This window comes from Carassius auratus, unplaced genomic scaffold, assembly GCF_003368295.1.
Source record: "Carassius auratus strain Wakin unplaced genomic scaffold, ASM336829v1 scaf_tig00043294, whole genome shotgun sequence".
NCBI classification, from domain to species: Eukaryota; Metazoa; Chordata; class Actinopteri; order Cypriniformes; family Cyprinidae; genus Carassius; species Carassius auratus.
In genome coordinates, this window is record NW_020526771.1 from 46,137 (window position 1) to 67,882 (window position 21,746).

Here is a 21,746-nt window from a genome sequence, read left to right on the forward strand (position 1 = left end):
ACAAGTGATTATGATGTCAAAAGGGTGGGTGTGGCAGTATTTCTTACATGTTTATCTAGAATGTAATAGTTACATGTGGGTATTATATAATAAAGTACAGTTAATTTGAAGCATTTTCCAGACTCTTAAAGTAATAGTTCACCCGAAATTGAGAATTTTACAAAAAATGTACTCATCCTTAGGCCATCCAAGATGTAGTTGAGTTTGTTTCTTCACTGGAACAAACTTTGCATCACATGGCTTTTCACCAGTGGATCCTCTGCACTGAATGGGTGCCATCAGAATGAGTCCAAACATGATGCTTTTAACAGCCATTTCAACTCTTCTACATTGCCTAATGTGTAGATTTTCAGCAAATGTAAATTTTTAGGTGAACTATTCCTTTAATGCTATTTACACTGCACTTCCTGTATCTCTATCTCCGCAGCAGGGTTTGGAGTGTGGCACGGTCAGCGGGACTGAGGCTGTGCAGCAGAAAGAACTGGAGCAGAGGGAAAAAGAGCACGCTGAACTGACAGACAGACTGGCGAAAGAGAAAGAGCAGTTTGAGGAGGAGCTGCGGCTGTTTGAGGAGAAGATGAGGAAACTGAGAGAAGAGGAGAAGAGAGTGAAGAAAGAGAGAGAAAGATTAAAGGAAGAGGGAAAGAAAGTGCAGAAAGAGAAGAATAGTCTGGAGACACAGATAAGACTCATTCAACACAATTAAAATCATCGGCAAGGCATCTTGCCTTCTATCATATAACAGGAGGAATTATGTGCATTTATACGTGTGTTACAGTTTCATGTGTTTAAGTGTTAAAGAGACATTGTTGTGTTTTACTGGCAGAGTTGGAGACAAGATCTGACCTTCAAGAGCAAGACCAGGCTGTTCATTTGAAAGAGAGAAAACGGCATATATATATATATATATATATATATATATATATATATATATATATATATATATATATATATATATATATATACACACACACACACACATTTTTTTTAGGTAATTATTGAGGTAATTATCATTTTTAGTGCAATGGAAATAGACTGCAGTCATGAGTAAAGATCTAGACCATGTTTATGTATTCTCAAAATCATGACTCCAACTCCGCTTCGTGTATCAGAATTGTACCACACTATAAGTCTTTATTTATGGCTTTTATGGAGACTGCAAATTTAAACCTTTAAAACTGATTATTATTGTGGATCTAGTATTTGGATAATACTGGACTGTCATTCTGCTTGTTGACAATCTTAAACATATTTCTGACATCGGTAACACATTTTTGCATGTCTGTTTGCTGAATATTATTCAAATGACTAACAATCACCATACCCTTATTTTGTGAACACCACAGGTAACTTAGAAATACCCCAGATTTCTGCTTTTAGAAAGTGAAGCACCATCTTTGTTCAAATGTCTGTCAGTAGAGTTTTAACTGGTTGCCGGCCGGACAGACTGGGGATGTACGAGTCTTTGCCGCAGTCTGACCACAGCAGAGTCCACACCGGCTGCGGCACGCTTTCCATGCTTGTCGTTCTCCAGCTGCTGATGAACGACCTGCAGCTCTGCGATCTCTTTCCCTGAGGATTCTAGATGTTTCCGGAGCATAGTACTGCCCTGAGAGTATGAAGCAAATGTATGTTATCAGTTCACACTGTGGTAAACCAAGCACACACTACTGTTCTATGGTTTGGGATCAGTAAGTTTTTTTTTTTTTTTTTTTGTTATTTTGAAAAACTTATGTTTTTCCAAGAAAACAAGGATGCATTAAAATGATCAAAAATGACTGTAAAGACTATTTGTTATTACAAGTTCTATTTCAATTTTTTTTATTTTACTTTCTATTCATCAAATAATCTCGAAAAAATAGGTTTTCACACAGCTGTTTTCAACACTAATAATCAACATTGATGATAAATGTTTCTTGAGCAGCAAATCAGAAATATTAGAATAATATCTGAAGAATCATGTGAATGAAGACTGGAGAAATAGCTGCTGCAAATTTTGCTTTGTCAACACAGAATTTTCTTTTTTTTTTATGTATTAAATTAGAATATGGTTATTTTAAATTTTAATAATATTTCACAATATTACTGTTTTTACTGTATTTTAAATGCAGACTTATTGAACATTACTAGACTTTATTACACACTAATAATAATAAAAAAAATTACTGACCCCAATCTTTTGAACAATATGTAGATTATGTATCTTTACTTACATCTCTACGTTATAGAAATATGATGTACTCTTTGTGCTTTACATGAGTGTTTCAATTAAATTATAAACAGTTATACTGTCATTTTTTTATATATGTTGTCTAACTGTTACTGCATTTACAAAAAAATTAGATTAGGAAACAAAGATGATGAAGTATAGCACTTTATGATTGACAGATCATAGAAGAATGTTAGATGACATCCAATGCTCTGACCTGTGTTAGGAGGTCAGATTCAGGAAGCCCAACACTTGAATGGCGCCCATACAGCTGAGTCATAGGCCTGCTCAATCTCTCACGACAGTAAAGATCAGCACTACAGACTGGGCCCTGCAAGGAAGGAATTCATCTTCATTAATCAGTGAGTGAAAAGGTCATGGAAAGAATGGTAATATTATGCAGAATGTAGGATTTTTAGTAGCACTTTATGATTAATTTTAGTGGGTCCACGAAAGTCACTTTGGTAGTAAATTAGTATATTATAATACCATAGCTCTGCCAAGACTGTAGCCAGCACATTGCATCTGTCTCTGTTTGCGGTAAAAGGCCTGTCTAGTGGCAGCTGAGCTCAGTGTCAGATGTTGCTGATGAGGAAGAAAAAAAGTATATATACATAAACAGAGTAAACCAGTCCAAAACAAATGTAATTACCTTTGATCAAAATCACATTTAAAATTTAAATTAAATAAAAAAATTAAATTTACATTTAAATTTATCCATTTTGCAGACACTTTTATCCAATGCGACTTACAGTGCATTCAGGCTATCAATTTTTACATATCATGTTTTCCCGGTGAATCGGGCCCCCAACCTTGTGCTTGATAGCGCATTGCTTTACCAATTGAGCTACAGGAACACTTAATTATAGAGTAGGAGCAGGGCAAATGCATTATGTTTGTAATTATGCCTGCAAAAACATTGCTTCCATTTATTTCTGTTCTTTTAAATATTTATTGGACCTCTGGAGAACGTTCTGCAAATCCATACAGCCTTTCAATGTCCATCATTATTCCCTGTTAATTGCATTTTATTTTTTATTTTTTTGTATAAACTACTGTTCCAGCATCTTTTTTTTTTTTTTTTAAAGTCTCTCATGCTCCCCAAGGTAACATTTATTTGAGCAAAAATACAGATACAATAAAAACAGAAATGTTATTAGTTTAAAATAAGTGTTTTCTATTTGAATACATTTTAACATGTAATTTATTTCTGATGGCAAAGCTGAATTTTCGTCATAGTCTTCAGTGTCACATGATCCTTAAAGGGATAGTTAACCCCAAAATAAAAATTATTTCATTAATTACTCACCCTCAAGTCGTTCCAAACTTTTGGAATTTGAAGATCAATGTAAATTGTACTTAATTTGTGTACCGGGAAACATACAAGTATCTTCTGTTGCTTACGAAGGGCAGAACTAAATGAAAAACAATTATATTTCAACAAAATAAGAAAAATTTGGCCATCTTCATCGTGTTCAAAAGTTTTCACCCCCCAGCTCTTAATTTATCTTGTTTCCTTCTGGAGCATCAGTGAATGTTTTAATCTTTTTTAATAGTTGTGTTTGAGTCCCTCAAATGTCCTCAGTCTGAAAAGATGCATCTCAAAATCATACAGTCACTGCTGGAAAGGGTTCAAATATGTAAAGATGCTGGAAAACTTTAGAATCTGCAGGACCTTAAAGATTTTTCTGAAGAACGCTGCTCAGTTTAACTGTTCAGAACAAACAAGGGACTCATGCACAACCATCACAAAACAGAAAGACAGTCGAGGATCATCAGGTAACAGAACACAGTACTAAGAACCAAGGGTTCCCAAACTTTTGAGTGGGGTTATTTTAATAATTTCAGCAATTATTTTGTCTTGTGGACTAAATGTTAATATCTTTTATGTACAATATCTTACTCAGGACAGTACTAAATAAAAATGAACATGCATTTAGTATGATCTCTCTTATTTTTTGAAAATTACTCATATTTTCACAGATTCTGCAAGGGGTGCCCAAACTTTCGATCCCCACTGTATATATATATATATATATATATATAGACTAGATAGTATTTTATAAACTGTCAAAACAGTGTCCGGAACTGGTGTGAAAACATTTCTTTATAGGCATTAAAAATATTGATATATTATATATCCAACAAGGCCTATTTTTCACCTGTTGTTGAGTCAAAGTCTTTCTCAACATGCTCTCCAGTTCTTGTTTTAGCACATTCAGGCCTCTTCGTTCTTTGTTTAGAAGATCATCAGCTCTAACCATTATCTTGATAAAACACAGAGTGGAAGCCATGATTTTGCACTCTTTATTTTTCAAATAGGATATTTCTATATTTTGTAAGTCCACATTTGATCTCTTTAACCTCTTATGGGGTCATTTTAAATTAGACTACCAGTCATTTTTACTGTATATACTGTACTGTCTCTGTGGTGGCCGGTCGAAATGTCCTTCCGTCTGTACTTTGCTGATTGACCAGCAATGCTTTCCTTAGATTGCGGAGCAATTTTTCCAGTTGTTCCCTTTGATGCTCCACCCTGGTGCCCTCCTGTGTGACCCTACCTGCTTGTCTGCGCAGGTGACCCTCCACCTCTCTCACACCCCGCATATATTCACCCGCCATACCGGTGCTGACAACTGCACTCTGGTCACGCAGAGCCGGCGGGGGGAACGGCCTGCTCATGACTCCAGAAGTGAGCTATGAAATTTGTTTTATAACATTGTTGTAATATTGAATGCACTTCTAATGAACATGTACAGTAAATATAACCTGAGTCCTATTTTTAGTCTTATCATATCTTAATGTTCATACATTTTTTATGTTTTTGAAAATAGTTATTTTATGCTCACAGAGACTGCATTTATTTGATAAAAAATACAGTAAAACATTGATAGTATAAAATATTATTACAATTATTTTAATATATTTTAAAAAGTAGGCCTAATTGTTAAGTGAAACAGGTTTATTATTGTTCAGTTCTGAATAAAAAATCTAGAGTAGAGGCTATAATGGTCGATATATTTTAATTTCATGCAAATCACAGCGTAAAAATGATATTCCAATGCTTTTGCTTTCTCTTGCAAAAAAAAAAAAAAAAAAAAAAAAAAAAAACGTTTTTCTAGCAAACGCAAATGTTTTACAAACAAACATAACATTTCTCAAGGGAACGCATCCGTTTTGCGAAAGAACGCGAAAGCATTGGAATATTATTTTTCCACCATGGACAATATAATATAAGAAAACTTATATTTACAAGTTCACAGCGCCTCAAAATTGCATTCACAATAATACATCACCGCGTTGAGGACATTACAGCTGATATAAATCGACAAAAACTTTAATTAAGAAATGTGTTAAGAAATGTGAAATGCATTATATTTATAATCCACTTTTTTATTGCAGAACTTTATGTTCATAAATAACGATTTTGACTACGTCATAACGACGCAACGCTGCATTAGCCAATCAGAAACCAAGACCGGCACTTTACTGCTTTATTGGTGTACTTTACCGTACTTCCAGTGGATTTAAGTCGGCATTCTTTCTTTTTCGAGTCACTCTCATTGTGCTCCTTTTCGACGCCGTTGTTAACACTGTAATCTGTTAACTGAGTATGTCTGTGGGTAACGTTAAATTTCCCAACGCTGTGGCTGCGGTAGCGTGTAGATGAGTGCAGTTGATCTACGTGAGTTTGACGCAGAAGATCTTCGGCGCGCAGAATCGAGCGGACAGTGGCGTCCCTCCAGCCTTTTGATCCCACAGCCACAGCCGGGGGAGCGGAATGGACCGGCCGCTTCATGGTCATCGTAACGTACTTTACAATCTGTGGAACAATCCGAATAACTCCAAAGTGTTTGGTTTTAAAAGTGTTGGTCGTCTCCAACGCAGCAGTTCCTAAAGTGATAGGGGGCGCGCATCCATTCACACTGCAACTCCAGCAGTGGAGATCGTGTTACATGATGAGAACAGATCGCAACAGAGACACCCTTAATTAGTGTGTGGCACAACATATAAATTATTAAAAGAAAATAAGACTTGATTTGATTGATGGACGCATGACAGCAATGAATGCTGAACAATTACAATGAAGAATTTCTGATAAATAAGCATCATCTAACAACACTGAAAGACTACTGACATTAGAAGAGTTTAACTTTTTATTAGTATTTAAATTTAATATTTTAAATCCCAATAATTTACCCCATACTTTGATCCAATCAAATTCTATATTTTACAATTCTATATTATTGCTTAAACTTAGAAGTGTATTTTGTCCAACGAGTATAAAAAAGGTAAGTATACCAAGGCAGCCCTCCTGTTAAGCCCTCCTCGTGTAAAGACCATCGACTCTACCGTGCAACTTCACCAGGCAGGACCGATATAAGTATCGTTTTGATTCATCCTTTTTCCTACTACCCCTGTCAACCCTATTAGAAAATGGGCATCTCAGGAAACACACTTCAGTGATTTGAGTCATACCTATCAGATAGGTCCTTCAAAGTACCTTAGAAAGGTGAGGTGTCCAAGTTGCAACATCTAACTACTGGGGTGCTTCAGGGCTCAGTACTTGGACCACTTCTCATTTGTAAGTCACTTTGCATAAAAGCATCTGCTAAATGACTAAATTTAATTATAATTTACAATTTTATATATATATATATATATATATATATATATATATATATAGAGAGAGAGAGAGAGAGAGAGAGAGAGAGCGAAAGAGAGTCACTTTTCAAAAAGAATACCTAGAAAAATATTTTTATTGTAGTTGATTATTATTCCAGGCCTGAAACAATTTAAAATGTCCTTGTTATTCCAAGTTTTTTTTTGTATTACTGTAAATGCATCTAGGAAAGTATACTGTATGTACCTATGTAAAATATGATGAGGTCATCCATAAATAAAAATCTAGCACTAGACATAATGATCAGACAAAAGTACAGTCATTTAGATATTTGAGGCTTTATTGTCAATTATACCCCCAGGTTCTCAAGGACGAACCTTTAATATTTCATACATAAAAGAAAACCTCCAACAAACCTTTAAAAAACCCACACAAACTTGAGGCTTCATTTTAAATGTGACTTATGAGGTATGCACCAAGTCATGGGGATTTCAGCGTACTCAGATAAAATAAGCCGTTTAAAACATGTTCTTTCCAGAGAGTCTTGTAAATCCTTCTATTGTGCACAAGTTTTCTCTACACTGTAATGAATATAGCACATCCCAGTTTGTACCATAATCCAAAACAAACTAAACATTTATAAATAAAGAACAAATATAAGATCACATGGAAAATCACGTTGGGGAAAGACAAATCAAACAGTAACAAGAAAAGCAGCGTTCAACATATCCATACATAATTAATAAAAAACAATTTAAACATGTAATAATAATAATGCCAGGATTGTGGTATATGAAAATAATTATTAATAAGCAAAGTGTGTGCTGAAAGGCACGTGTGTGTGTGTGCAACCATGTAAATCTTGGAACCACAATCTGGAAGTGTGGGAAGTAACAAACATTTTATGTCTGAGTGCAATCTAAATTCCTAAAGCTACATGTAATGGCCCAGTCATAAATTCATTTAAACTAAAAAAAAAAAAAAAAAAAAAAAACATTTCATAATATACACTCAACTTTCTCAAAAGTTTAGTTTTGAAGAATCTGGCTGAACATGCAAATGGCACTATTCACAACCTATATACGTTGACATGACTTACTGTTTAGAGAATTAGAAATAGAGAATTACTGTTTTAAAAGAATTAACTTTATTAGAAGCTGAGCTATTGTTTTAGATTGCACTCAATGAAAGTAGTGCCATTAACAATATATTGAGCAGTTATCAAGTTCAGTATATGGAACTCACATTATGTGTTTAATCACACACTCACAGTGTGTGTTTGAGGGCTATTTTGGGTCCAAGTCTGCTAGAGATATTTTGCTGTAGCTCTGTTAACACACCGTCACGATCCTCTAACTCCAGAAGAACTTGCTATGAAGGGCAAATAAGAAGAATATATCACGTCAGTAATTTTTTATCATGGAGAATGTTCATATGGAGAATGTTGGTAGCAACCAGCAGTTTTTAGAAACAGGTTATTTACCTCTATGAGTTTATCCCTCTTCAGAAGATTGTCTCTTAGTTTTCCTTCCTCAAAAGCTCTCTCTTTATTTTCTTTCTTCCAGCCTAGTTCAGCCTCCTTTTTCTCCTTGGTTTTCTCTCTCAGCTCCTTGAGTGTGTCCTTGAGTTGCTCTGATAGAGCAGTGATGGTTTGTTTGTGATTTTCTCTTTGGTCCTGAAATAACATGGAGGCATGTTGATGAAAACATTCTAACCTGATCTTGAGAACACACTTTCATGGAAATCATGCTTTAAAAAAATGAAATGCTTACTGGTAGTGATGCACTGAAATTTCAGGAACCAAAAATAATCAGCCACTAATTTAGGTTTCCATTTAAACGGTTTTGGAAGGCCCAAAATCACTGCCCGAAAACAGTGATTAATTTTACTTCAGACCAACTCCAACATGTGGTTCGAATCAGATTAGGAAAAAAAAGAATAATTCAGATTTCAAGTGTTGTTTGCTTTCAGTTGGTGAGTGAAAAAAAACTTCACTAAAGTTTATTTGTAACATGCCTTCCATGATCCAATAATTGCAGTAAGTTTGTGCTCTCTTTTGATATGAAACAAAAGTCTTAACCTTCAAATTCTGTCAATTGTATAATGAAATTAAAACAATAAATGTGGTTTTGAAGCTCTTTACTTTCTGTTTCAGTGCTTTGGTAGAAAAAAAAAATATTTTGATGCATCACTAGCTACTGATATTGGCCAGAGCATAGTCTGCACACTCCACTAGGTGGCGCAATGGCTTTTCTGTTGTATAATGAAATGAAATAGTCATGAAGTACATTCATTAGATTCAGATTTTCAGGTTTTTGAGATACTCAGCACACTAAAAATGATTGGCAATGAGTAAAATTTTTTGAAAAAGCCACAATGGGAAATTAAGTTTATGATTTATTCAGACCTTACCAGTATGATGCTTTCAGCATCGGTTAAGGCCGAGGAGAGGCTTGAGATCTCCCTCAGCATGGTGGCGCTGAACTCCTCTCTATCTCTGAAGCTCGCTGTCAGCAGAGCTTCTTTCTCTCGCAGCTGATTGACCAATCCAGCCTCAGCTTCGCCCCCTTCCAATCCCCGTCCAATCAGTGAGTCTGAGAGTGCCTTTGGGGAAAATGTTAATATTTGACTACTGGAAATGATACATTAACTAAATACTTTGCAAAAGAGGTCAAATCAGACAGAGCGCGATAACGCCACGTCTACCTGCACATCTCTGCGTGAACTCTCCAGCACCTCTTTTAGCTGGGAGATATAGTCTTTGTTCTCCTTCACCAGTGCAGTCAAAGCTGAATCTCTCGCATTCCACATTTCCCTTTCTTTCATAATTTCCTGTTGGGCTCGATCCCTCTCCGCAAGCTCTACACGTAGGTGCTATTAGAAGATACAAAACATTGATTTTTCTTCTAATTATAGTTTGCAAGCTGAATAACTTTTTTCATAATGTAAAACATTCAAACTATTGGGAAACTAAAACCCTGTTTTCTGTATAAGAGGTATCAATGCCTCATCTACTCTCCAATGAAATGCACTCATGTGTAATAGCAGCAGTTACTAACCAAGTGACTTAAGTAAACAGTATGTGTGCACCGTTGAAAAAGAACACTGTTTGTTTGACTCACGTTAATAACATCCTGGTTACACTGGAGCACAGTGTTGAGTGTGATGAAGTCTCTGTCTCTCTCTCTGCCAGCGTCTCTCATGGCCTGCAGCTGTTTCTCCAGAGCTTTCTCTTTTTCGCTCACCTCAGACAGCTGGGCCTCCAGAACCACCTGATTAAAACATAAACATAAAAATTAAGTATAAGCACTGTGGAAAAAAATGTGCATGTGTTTTCAGCATTATCTGGACCAAGCAAACACAAAACGGCTCTTGTACTCAGGTTATTTACCCCACACAGTAACCCGGCCAGAACTTCAATGTAGGCTCAGTCTAATTACTACTTGTAAGGGTCAAATAACTAAAGTAAAACAGATTAAAATGACGAAAAATCATATTTCAGTAATTGATTAAATTGTGCTTTCATTCACTTCTAAATAATGGCAAATTTTTTTAAGGTTAGCCTATAGTAATTATAATTATCTAAATTTAGGAACAAAAGAGCTCTGAGGAGTGTTCATTTAAACCGCTCAATTAGTTCATCCGTTAGACCCCACCTCACGTTCACTGCATGTATCAGTCACTGCGCTGGCCAGTTTTTTGATGAGTTTGTCAGTGTCCTGTGATTCCAGCCCCTGCTCCACACACAGCTTCCGGATCAAAGTCACACATTCCTGAAGTGAGGAGAACACAGAGTTCACTGACACATCCGTGACCTCTGCACAATCCTGAATCTATAGTGAGTTCATCAATTCAGTACTCACCTGGATTACATTCTCTCTGCTGTGCAGTGATTGGCTGAGGCTCTCTATGAGGTCATTTTTATTTTTCAGACTGGTCTATGTGGCAAAACAGATCAGATGGATATTAGTTTCACAAACCAGTAAAATGACTCCATGTCATCCCTGAGGGACAGTTCATGGCATTGTGACTCCTTATGACTGCATTCCAGTGTTATATAACTGCTATCAGCTCACACTAGAGATTTTACATTTTCATTTTAATTTTATTAGAGTTTTGGCAATTTTGCTATATGCTTTTGTCATTTTTATTTGTTGTGTTATATATATATATAACTTAGATTTATGTCAGTTTTGGTATTAGTAATTTTAACTCTATCAAAAAATGAGAAATGTTACCTTGGCAAAAGATAAAACCTGAACTGAACCTGAACTGAAATAAGTTTATATTTATTTATCCTTTATTTCAATTAACAAAAAAAAAATAGTTTGAAACGTTTATCTACTGTTCTTCCTAACAAAAGAAATCTAAATTTCTTTTATTGAACATTTAAATTTAAAGGTGTGTTTGTGTTTTTCAAAATATATGTAACTTATTTTATAAATGAACTGTGGCTTAAATGTATGAATACTTGTTTGGACCATTGTATGAATTCATTCCTCATGTATTTGTATATTTTGTTGAAAATACAATATTTAATACATGATGTAGACTAAAAGAGGGAAAAATCACATCAAAATACTGCAGCTGTCAAGCCTTTAATGAAAGAAAGCCCAGGGCAAACTCCTCTGGTCTGGGAAGATTCCTGGAGGAGGTGTGTATGCATGCATGCATGTATGTATACACCTCTCTACGTGGGCAAACCCAAACACTATCTTTTTGAAAACATTCACACACCTTCTGTAATATACCCTATATAAGGCATAATTTGAAAAAAAGTCAACAAAAAGATTAGGAGAGGGTGTGCCTGAGATGTGCGGTGCTAAGCCTCTAAAACACAATGCACAGTGCACACGATCGTTTGAAACAGCCATGCCATTTAACTTAATCATCAAGTCGTCTTACCACTTGTGGGGACTTCAACTGCTTGGCAGGAGCATCGGTTGTTGGTTTGTTGCTATCCCTTAGCTGTGCCTCAAGAGTTCTGATGCGAGCTTGAGCTTGAACGAGTTGTTCACGTAACTGCTTCACAGCAAGGTGCACCCTACCTTTGGACGCCTAAAAAGAGAGATAAAAATGAACTCCAAGAAAAATGGTGAACCGTCTGAAGCAGTCTGATAGTCCTCACCTCTCTTTGCAAAGGCATAAAGTCATCTTTTAGCTCAGTCAGGATGTCATTGTTCTCTTCTTCAAATTCATCATCCGTCCCATTGTTGCCCTCTCCAAAATTCAGGACCCTCACTAACCCTGCTTTCAGCCCCACCTCATCCTTCCCATTCTGCACGTCCCCTCTTCCCAACACAGGAATGCGACTTCCAGCCGGTGACCTCACTGGCTTTCCCTCAATTCTCTTTAACTCTTTGAAAACTGTGTCTATAATGGCCGAATGCTCTTCTGGCCAATCAAATGGATCATTGCCGTCTAAAGAGTCCAGCGACTGAACAGAGGCAGTGTGGGATCGAGTTCTCAAAGAATGACAGGAACTGGACAGAGAGGCGGGGCTGGATCTGACAGACGGCACTTTCGACCAATGAAGAGGCATGCTGCAAGATTTTTCTCGAGAGAGGCCCAATGACGTGAAAGCTTGATCGGGCAAGTGACGTGGAATTCCACAAACGGACTCATAGTCCGAGTCGGACACCCTCAAGGAGTCGCAACACTCACACATCTTGCCTTTCTGACACCGCTTCCCTGTTCTCCTGTTATACGGACATGACTCCGCTTTCTCGGACCACCATTCGTACTCGGAGAGGGCCATGTTGTCCCTCAGCATTTCTCGATATCCTTCCCCTACATAATCCTTCCGTTCCCCTTCATCCTCACTGGAACTTCCATTTCTCCTGGAAGTAGATGAGTGGCGCTGATCATACATGCTTCGCACCCATCGTCTGATCTTGTCCCTTTCCTGAGAGAGTTTCTGGAGTCTCTCATTCGACAGCGCTCGGACTCTGGCAATGACGGTGTCGAACTTGAAAACTCGCTCCAAAACGGACACACACTTGCCGCATAAAAACTCCCCCTGACCATCCCCACGTGGTACAGACTGCTCTAATATATGTGTCAGTACACAGAGCAGGTCGATTCCTTTCGTGGGGGTGAGCAGGCCACGAGACTTCGATAGCGAACGAGAGGAACTTAGTGATAAAGAGCTGCCTATAAATAAAAGATAAAGAACTTATACATAACTACAATTGAATATGCAAAAAAATTTTATGTTCTGAAATATACAGCACTTTAATACCTTTCCAGTAATTAAAATGAATAATGCACAAATATGCCTTCTTTTTTATTCTCCATTTTATTTAAAAATGTATGCAGTAATAGCAAATGTAATGTAATTAGACAAGTTCTCTGCTGGTCATACCCCATGGGCTGCTTTGTGCCGATCTGGGCAAGCTTCCCTTGCTAGAAAAGTCTGTCGGCGTCTGAGGTTGTGCCCCCTTTCTGTTCTGACCTGTATACAGCCATCGACGCTGGTTACCTTGCAGGTCACTCCCACAAATGCGGCAGCCTTCACTTTTACCTCGAGTAGTCATCATAAAAAGGTGCAGCAGGTGCCCTATAATAATAATAATAATAGTACAATACAACAATAATAATGATTCAATAACAATGGGGGAAACCATGAATTCATGATACAGCATGATACTGGCATCTAAGGGGAAATTTAAAGCTTCTAGAACAATATACATAAACTTTACACACCTGTTTAAATCTGTCAGTATAGTTCACTGTTGTCCTTTGGCTGGGGTGGATCCAGTGAATGACAGCTCACTCTCCCCCAGTGACAGTCTCAGTGTTTACATGGGCTGAACACGTCGGCCTTGAGCTCTAAACACACACACACACACACACACACACAAATACAAACAAAACATGCTTTATAAAACAAAATAAATCCGTTTATGGACGACTACAATTGGACACCGCGCTAACATCGTTCATCCAAAAATCGAATTTATGTAATTATTTACTCACATAATGTTGTTTCAAACCCGACTAACTTGCTCTTTTACCTGGAACACAAAAGAAAATGTCAAACACAACGTTAGGTGACTGACAGCCACAGTCACCGTCACCATTTACTTTCTTTGCTATTTTTTCTATACAATAAAAGTGAATGACTGTGGCTGTCAGTCTGTCTATAATCTCCTCCTTTGTTAAAAAAAGAAAGACATAAATCAGGAACAACATCAGGTGAATAAACGGTGACAGAATGTTCTTCTTTTTTGCGCAATATTATTTTCAATCTGATTTATGAAAAACCAGCACGAGCGCTTTAATTCAAATAAATTATGTAAATAAGTGACGCTTTGGAAGAGAACTTTCCATAAAATGACTAATCTCAGCAGCAGCCCTTTGTTTCTCTCTCCGTGAGCTCATTCAAACATGATTTTAAACATATATCTCAGAGATAAACTACGGCTGATAAAACCCTATGCGAAATTGACTTTTGGCTCCTGGAATGTCAGAATGAACCTGCAGAGGACAAAACATGATAAACCATACAACATAGCCGTCAACTGACCTGGTAAGTTACAAGAGACGAAAATATCCCGTTATAATCGTAAACGGACAGATAAAATCGTTTACCGAAGCCCAGGAAGTGTCTTCACGGTCTCGAGCAAATGTTCTCGCTCGTCCAGACCATAGTGGCAGCCGCCGCGCGCCGCTCTACCTTGCTGACGTCAACATAAAATACCTGTTGCAGCACGCATCTGTGTGCACAATCATGCGCATGCGGCAATAAACCATTATATTCGCGCGCGCTCGTGTGTGTGTGTATATATGTACAGTACAGACCAAAAGTTTGGACACACCTTCTCATTCAAAGAGTTTTCTTTATTTTCATGACTATGAAAATTGTAGATTCACACTGAAGGCATCAAAACTATGTATTAACACATGTGGAATTATATATGGAATTATATACATAACAAAAAAGTGTGAAACAACTGAAAATATGTCATATTCTAGGTTCTTCAAAGTAGCCACCTTTTGCTTTGATTACTGCTTTCACACTCTTGGCATTCTCTTGATGAGCTTCAAGAGGTAGTCACCTGAAATGGTCTTCCAACAGTCTTGAAGGAGTTCCCCGAGAGATGCTTAGCACTTGTTGGCCCTTTTGCCTTCTGTCTGCGGTCCAGCTCACCCCTAAACCATCTCGATTGGGTTCAGGTCCGGTGACTGTGGAGGCCAGGTCATCTGGTGCAGCACCCCATCACTCTCCTTCTTGGTCAAATAGCCCTTGATGCCTTCAGTGTGACTCTACAATTTTCATAGTCGTGGAAATAAAGAAAACTCTTTGAATGAGAAGGTGTGTCCAAACTTTTGGACTGTATTGTATATATATATATATACACAGTTTGGGGAGTAACTTTTTACTCAAGGTCACTGAATTGAAAGGTCACAAATAATCCAAGCAACACATTAACACAGGTTACCAAAAGACAAGTCATCTGAAATTACCTGTTGAATAGGCATGCTCTATCTCTCCATCCAAAAATGGAATCCAATTTTTTTATTCAGCAAGGATGCATTAAATATAATAAAATAAATTTTACGTTTTAAAACATATTAAAATAGAAAACAGTCATTTTAAATTTAAATATTATTTCAGAATATTACTGTATTTGTTTATTAAATAAAAGCTGCCTTGGAGAGCATAAGGGACTTTGACAGAGAAATTGTGCAGTCCTAGTTCAAAAGTTTTTTTTTTTTTTTTTAATTAGGAAGTATAATGCAGAAAGAAAATCCCTTTTTGATGAATTGGAAGAACTTGGATTTAAAGTGTTTTCTGTTTCTTCTTTGTTTGGACACAGTGATAAACATAAACTGATCTCTGAGGCAGTTCTTCGGTTCTTGAAGATAACACGGCTGTATTTAAGGATGTAGTTCAAACTTTGACCTGTGGAGGGCAGTAATACCTTGAAGATGTTTTTAATAACTTTCTGGACTGGACATAGCCTATACCTTACATACGTTTTCAATGGAGGGACAGAAAGCTCTCTGACTAAATCTAAAATATCTTAAACTGTGTTTCCAAGATGAACGGAGGTCTTACAGGTTTGGAAAAACAGGAGGGTGAGTTATTAATGACATAATTTTCATTTTTCGGTGAACTAGCCCTTTAATGTTTTCATCAATAAATGACCTGATGTTAATTTGTGTCGGAGTAAAACAGTCTCATAATTTTTTCTTGTACTCATAATTTTTATTTGAAATAAGATTGGACAACTTTAATAAAATATTAAACTCAGTTTGGTCACCCACAGTTGTAAAGTGTTGCTTCATGCAATTGTATTGCTGTTATCTGGTGATTCACATTATACTATGGTGAAAAGCTTGGCCAATCTGTGGCAGTGGGTTAGTGACCAGCTCCATGACATCCTGGGTTTGAGTGACCGATATGTGGCCCAGTACATGATCGGTCTGGTGCAGTCTTCTGGACCTCAGGACTTTGTGGTTCGGCCATGAATTGACCCAAAAAACATGGCTGAAAAACCTGCCCAGGCGGTGGAACGAAAAGTCATAGAAATGGAGAGAAAGAACAGAACCTACACTCTTCTTGAGGGCAGTGAGAGTGATGGAGATGGCCAGAGAAAGAGGATAGGAGAAGAAAAGCAAAGATCGGGACAAAGGAAAGAAGAGAAAACATCTCAGACAGAAACAAGACGAAAGTCCATCGTCCAGTAAAGATGACAGGAAAAAGAGGTGATTATATTATGCTTTCAATCTTTTAGATGCATCTGACCCACAAATATCAGGTACTGTATATATAAAAACCTGGAAAACAGGTCTCAACACATCTGCTTGTCAGAGAAAGTGTTAGCCATATGAACTAATGGCAATATCTATGGTATTTTAAGGTAATCAGCTAACCTAGTTGTTTTTATTGTCGCCATTTTTATTTTATTGTTGCTGTGAACTTCTACAGGAGAGATGCAGGAGACTGGGCTCGAAGATATCTGAACTTCTTGTTCTGCCCATCTATGCCAGCTTGCCCTCGGACATGCAGGACAAGATCTTCAATCCACTCCGCCTCGAGCACTCAAAGTGAGTACGTCATCCAACAGGGGGCAGCATCTCTGTTCAAATCTGTGGAAGATTACTTGCCTTTACTTGTAAATGTATTCTTATCTGAGGCTTTTATACAAAATAAAATCCAAACAAACAAACTGATGCAAATTTTTATGTAAATGGTTTTTTTTTTCAAAGTTGTATTTGCTTGATCATCTTGATAAGTATGGTAAACTATACTGAATATAGATTTCTTTAGAAAACGTGTGTGTGTGTGTGGTGTTTTTGGGCTTCATTTTGTGGTGGCCACAAATATCGCAGAGACATCTCTCACAATCGACAGCATCATCTATGTGATTGATCCAGGTTTTTGGAAACTAAAGAGCTACAATGCGAGAACAATGGAGTCTCTCATTGTCAATCCCTGTTCACGAGTAACAGGAGCTTCTGTAAACTGTGCAGTGGAAGTATTTAAAAAAAATAGTAATTTCGATTTACAGATGATTTAGTAATGTTACAAAAATGTATTATTATGAATCATTATTATGAATCAATTATTATAAAAAGCAACAGCAACAATAATTATTTTAATATAAGTACAAATTAATTATTATAAAATAATACAATTATTATGGTCCTTATTAGTTATAGTAGCTAATTAAGAAGACTTTAGTTAATTATTTATACATTAATAAATACAATTAATTATTATTAATAAGAACTTTTTATTTTTAAATGTTGTTCTGAATGTTGGGGAAATGTTTATAGAGATAGGGACTTATTCATTGTCATTTGAATATTGAGTTACTCATTCTTATTTTTATTTTGTGAGGAAAAATGGTTATGCTTCTTTCGTAAATATGGTTAAATATTAATTGATGTTTTGAAGCAGTGATTGATAATGTGTTTTATTATCATGCAGGCATCAGAGAGCAGGTCGTGCAGGAAGAGTGGCTGCTGGGAAATGTTTTAGGCTATACACTGCCTGGGCCTTTAAACATGAGATGGAGGACACCACTGTCCCTGAGATCCAGAGAACAAACCTGGGCAATGTGGTTCTGCTGCTCAAAAGTCTCGGTAAGAATGAATGAATCTGTTTTTCTTCATGACTTCACCATGACAAATCCCAGTGCCAGTTTGATTGTTACAGAATTGTTCTGTCATTTAAATTATATGTGACCCTGGACCACAATATATGCTTTCATGTTTATGTCTCTTCGCTCTGGCTGGACAAGGCTTCACGATATGTTAAGATGTGTAACATTTCGGTCTCACTCTTGAGCGGTTCGGCCAATCACTATGCGCCGGATAGCTGGCCAATCACAGTGCACCTCACTTTTCAGAGAGATGAGCCTTTTGAAAATCAACGTGTTTCAGAAGGCGGGGCATAGAGGAGAAACAATAATGTACAGTGTGTGGAAAATAATGTTTTTTTTTTTTTTTTTACCTTGAACTGCATAAACACATTTCATTACACCAAATAATGTTCTTTTTAGCAGCATCATATGACCCCTTAAAATTTGAATCTTTTATAACATTATAAATGTCTTTACAATCACTTTATTTTAATAAATCTTTGCGGAATAAAAGTATTCATTGAGATGTATATATAATCAAGAAATGTTACCCCAAACTTTTGAATAGTAGAACACGTCTCTTAAAAATATCTCAGGACTACTAGGTTAAAATGACTCATAAAGTGAAATTCCCTGATAGATATTTAGGCTATGTAAATTATGGCTTATGAGTTTGTAGTGTATTTTTGTTATGACAAACAATGTAAATTTTGGGGTGTGGAATTTAGAAAACTGGAACTTTAATCCATACATAAATAGACCTAACACGTATTCACTCCCTTTAATCAAACACGATATGTATTTTAATATGTGCTTAAGATCTAACATGTTTTTCTTGATCTGTGTGTCAGGAATAAATAACCTGGTTCATTTCGACTTCATGGATCCTCCTACTCACGAAACACTGGTGTCGTCACTGGAGCAGCTTTACGCCTTGGGTGCCCTTAACCACCTCATCAACTCACTAAAGTGCAAAAAAAAAAAATTCAAATAACTTTATGACCCTATAATTATGCTAAATTAGAATAAAAAAATTTAAGCACTCATAAACTTTGAAAAACTCGGTTGTGTTCACAACAGATTTACAAAGGAGGTTTACGACAAAAAGCTGGGTGTCAATAAGGGTTCTGGACCCGCCAATGAACTATAAATAAATTACTCTACAGCTTTCCATTCATGAATATCCCTTATAGAAGTATATCAATATTTAGCTCTTGGTTTTCTACTTGATTTTGTTCCTCTTGCACTATAGCTCAGTCAAAGGATGGCTGAACTTCCCGTCGACCCCATGCTGAGTAAAATGATTCTGGTTTCTGAACAGTGAGTCTAAACTGCAAAGATTTGTTATTGTCAGAATAGTCATCATGTCGTGACTTCCTTATGGTAGATGTGCAACAGTTGGATTGCTGAACAGGTTATTCGGGCCTGTGCGGACGTGTACTTTTATGTGTAGATGCTTTAGAAGGAAGTTCTTAACTTGTACAATTATAACTTTGAAATGAATAATGTTTTTTAAGAAGGACTATTCAAACAACAGAAACATTGCGTTTTGGCACTTAAAGTAAAGCATTTAGAAAACTTTTTTGGTCATTAAACTACAATAACAAAAGTGCTCAGTAATTTAAGTTATAAAGCAAGATGTATTTAGCAAAAATTCATTACAGTAATGCTTTCACTCTACCAATCCTGATTGTATTTTTTGGGGGAAAAAGATAAATGGCCTTATAGTCCCAAAGGAAGTTTTTCTTACAGTCAATTCAGCCTTTCAACTAGACTCATTATGCAAATTTTTGCCAAAAAATCATTAGGATATTAAGTAAAGGTCATGTTCCATGAAGATATTTTGTAAATTTACTACAATTAAATATATCAAAACTTAGTTTTTAATATGCATTGCTAAAAATTCATTTGGACAATGTAAAAGACGATATTCTCAGTATTTAGATATTTTGACCCTCAGGTTCCAGATATTCAAATAGTTTTATCTTGTCCGATTATTTCAGATCCTAATAAACTATACATAAATGGAAAGCTTTCTGCTTTCAGATTATGTATAAATCTCAGTTTCCAAAAATGTACACTTAAGACTGGTTTTGTGGTCCAGGGTAACATTGTTTGTGTATCAGACTTCACTGCTTGCGGTGTGTTCATTGATGCATGCACAACACACACAGTTATTATTTTCATTAGTATTCAGTGGTGTCTTTCTCTGTTAGTAGAGAGAGTGGTTCTCTATTCATTTTGAATTGGATTATTCACAAGTCAGTGATGGAGTCAGTTGTAAATGCTGGAAATTCTCTGAACGATTCACTGCCCAAGTCTGGTTTAAAACATGAACTCTCAAGCCAGTTATCTGAATCTTTCTCGTTCTCTCTTTCTCTTCATTGGTTAGAGAGTGGCTCCATGTTCAGTTCAGGTCAGACTTAACCAAATAATGATTTGCAAAGCATTGCAAGTTGATTATAAACTCTGTCTGATTCAAAACACTAACTCACAAATGAGTTTTGTGAATATTTATGACTGAATCAATAAAAAGAATGAGTCATTTGTTCGTGAATTAAACTTCACTGCTCGCACTGTTTGTTGTTTACCAGAGATGAAAATGTATTCAATAGTTTCTCTTTTTCTCTGTCGTGGGTAGAGAGCGGTTCCTCCACTCTCTTTAAGAACTTCATCCAGTTTCGCTCCATGAAGAGAGCTTGAGATGTCCGTGATCAGCTGCAGGGGTTGATAGAAAGGATCGAGGTGGAACTGTGGGAAGATGATTTCCTTATATTGTGTTTGTGCAGAAGCTCGCTGCTTTGCACGTGATTGCTATCCTAACTTTATGAACCTGAATTTAGCTTTATAGACTGAATTAACTTTAGAGACTCTTACTTTTGGCCCTAACCGGCTAAAACATTGTAAAGTAGAATTTGTGGCACAGTTTGCATTGTCAGTTATTGAGGTAAGTGCTTGTTTGTCTCATTAGGGCTTTTCCCGTTGCACTTAACCCAAGGTGAACATGTTTTTAGTCCAAGTTACAAGGTTTTTTTATTTTCCAATGAGGAAAAAATGTTGAACAGAGAACAGTTGAACAAACACAGCAAAATTACCCGTCGAGAGTAAATATTCACGTATTTGTTTTTCAGTACTTCCTGTTCTGTGAGATACTAGCGTCACTATGAATCATCAGTCTTTAAAAGACAATGTGATCTTTCACGTCAGAGGATTTAAACAGGCAGACGTACACAATAGCTGAATGCATGCATACTTGCTGACTGTGTGTTACTAAATTTTAGCCAATGCTTTTTTATATATATTTAAAGGTGTTTGGCATTGATGAATGCAGTTTGTCATCTATTCAAATAAGAATCATTTGTGGTATGAGAAACAGTACACAAATCCTAGCAAAAGAAATATTGCTGAATTAAATCACTCAGTTATACAGTTCAATGGTCTTAATGCAAAAAAATATGACGATATTTGTGATCTGATATGACCTCTGAAACGATTTAAAGAGATACGACTAGATGTGGATCAAAAGAAAAATGTTATCAAAGGTCATGCTACTGAAGGTAATTAAGACAACAGTGTTTTCATAAATACACACAGAGGATGTTTTCAGTGATATCTGTTAAGCTAAGCCTCAGTAATTGTCTAAATTATACGTGATGTTTAGGGAAAATAATTCTCATCCTCCAAAATAGGGATATTAATATGGATAAAATGACACAGATGGAAATGTTTTAACTATTGATATATCAACATAAAAGGACAGGATTGTGGTATAAAATGCATTTATTAATCCATGTGTTATGACAAGCACCCTTAAGTT

The 21,746-nt window shown here is 36.4% G+C and overlaps 2 protein-coding genes and 1 long non-coding RNA gene across 4 annotated transcripts; 1 reads left to right on the forward strand and 2 right to left on the reverse strand.

The window, feature by feature from the left end:
* Positions 1-1,324: 1,324 nt before the first annotated feature.
* On the reverse strand, positions 1,325-6,008 carry LOC113086531 (coiled-coil domain-containing protein 105-like). The gene is made up of 6 exons (XM_026255426.1): positions 5,721-6,008; positions 4,631-4,906; positions 4,372-4,476; positions 2,699-2,794; positions 2,427-2,540; positions 1,325-1,609 (listed from the first exon to the last, which is right to left on the reverse strand). The coding sequence occupies exons 1-6, from the start codon at positions 6,006-6,008 to the stop codon at positions 1,424-1,426; spliced, it is 1,065 nt and encodes a 354-aa protein (XP_026111211.1). The 3' UTR covers positions 1,325-1,423.
* Positions 6,009-7,174: 1,166 nt separating this feature from the next.
* LOC113086538 (uncharacterized) lies at positions 7,175-9,297 on the reverse strand. 2 transcript variants are annotated; one of them, XR_003284908.1, is made up of 3 exons: positions 9,246-9,297; positions 8,317-8,508; positions 7,175-8,204 (listed from the first exon to the last, which is right to left on the reverse strand). It is a non-coding gene; the product is annotated as an uncharacterized LOC113086538 (long non-coding RNA). The 2 variants fall into 2 exon arrangements; XR_003284909.1 differs by having other exon boundaries at positions 9,241-9,297.
* A 6,869-nt stretch (positions 9,298-16,166) lies between these two features.
* LOC113086532 (pre-mRNA-splicing factor ATP-dependent RNA helicase DHX16-like) lies at positions 16,167-19,253 on the forward strand. The gene is made up of 7 exons (XM_026255427.1): positions 16,167-16,298; positions 16,577-16,600; positions 16,720-16,890; positions 17,150-17,302; positions 17,783-17,930; positions 18,781-18,898; positions 19,187-19,253. Exons 1-7 carry the CDS (start codon positions 16,167-16,169, stop codon positions 19,251-19,253), a joined length of 813 nt encoding a protein of 270 aa, XP_026111212.1.
* Positions 19,254-21,746: the final 2,493 nt, after the last annotated feature.

What these genes read in the sequence shown, in the direction of transcription:
- LOC113086531 (XM_026255426.1), bottom strand. Translation starts at nt 6,008, where the DNA reads ATGAAGCGGCCGGTCCATTCCGCTCCCCCGGCTGTGGCTGTGGGATCA. An exon ending in TTAAATCCACTGGAAGTACG is followed by an intron (nt 4,907 to 5,720) that starts GTAAAGTACACC and finishes CAAATTTCATAG; the next exon opens with CTCACTTCTGGAGTCATGAG. An exon ending in ACAGTCTTGGCAGAGCTATG is followed by an intron (nt 2,541 to 2,698) that starts GTATTATAATAT and finishes CCTTCCTTGCAG; the next exon opens with GGCCCAGTCTGTAGTGCTGA.
- LOC113086532 (XM_026255427.1), top strand. Translation starts at nt 16,167, where the DNA reads ATGGTGAAAAGCTTGGCCAATCTGTGGCAGTGGGTTAGTGACCAGCTC. An exon ending in TCCGCCTCGAGCACTCAAAG is followed by an intron (nt 16,891 to 17,149) that starts TGAGTACGTCAT and finishes TTTGGGCTTCAT; the next exon opens with TTTGTGGTGGCCACAAATAT. An exon ending in CACGAGTAACAGGAGCTTCT is followed by an intron (nt 17,303 to 17,782) that starts GTAAACTGTGCA and finishes TGCAGGCATCAG; the next exon opens with AGAGCAGGTCGTGCAGGAAG.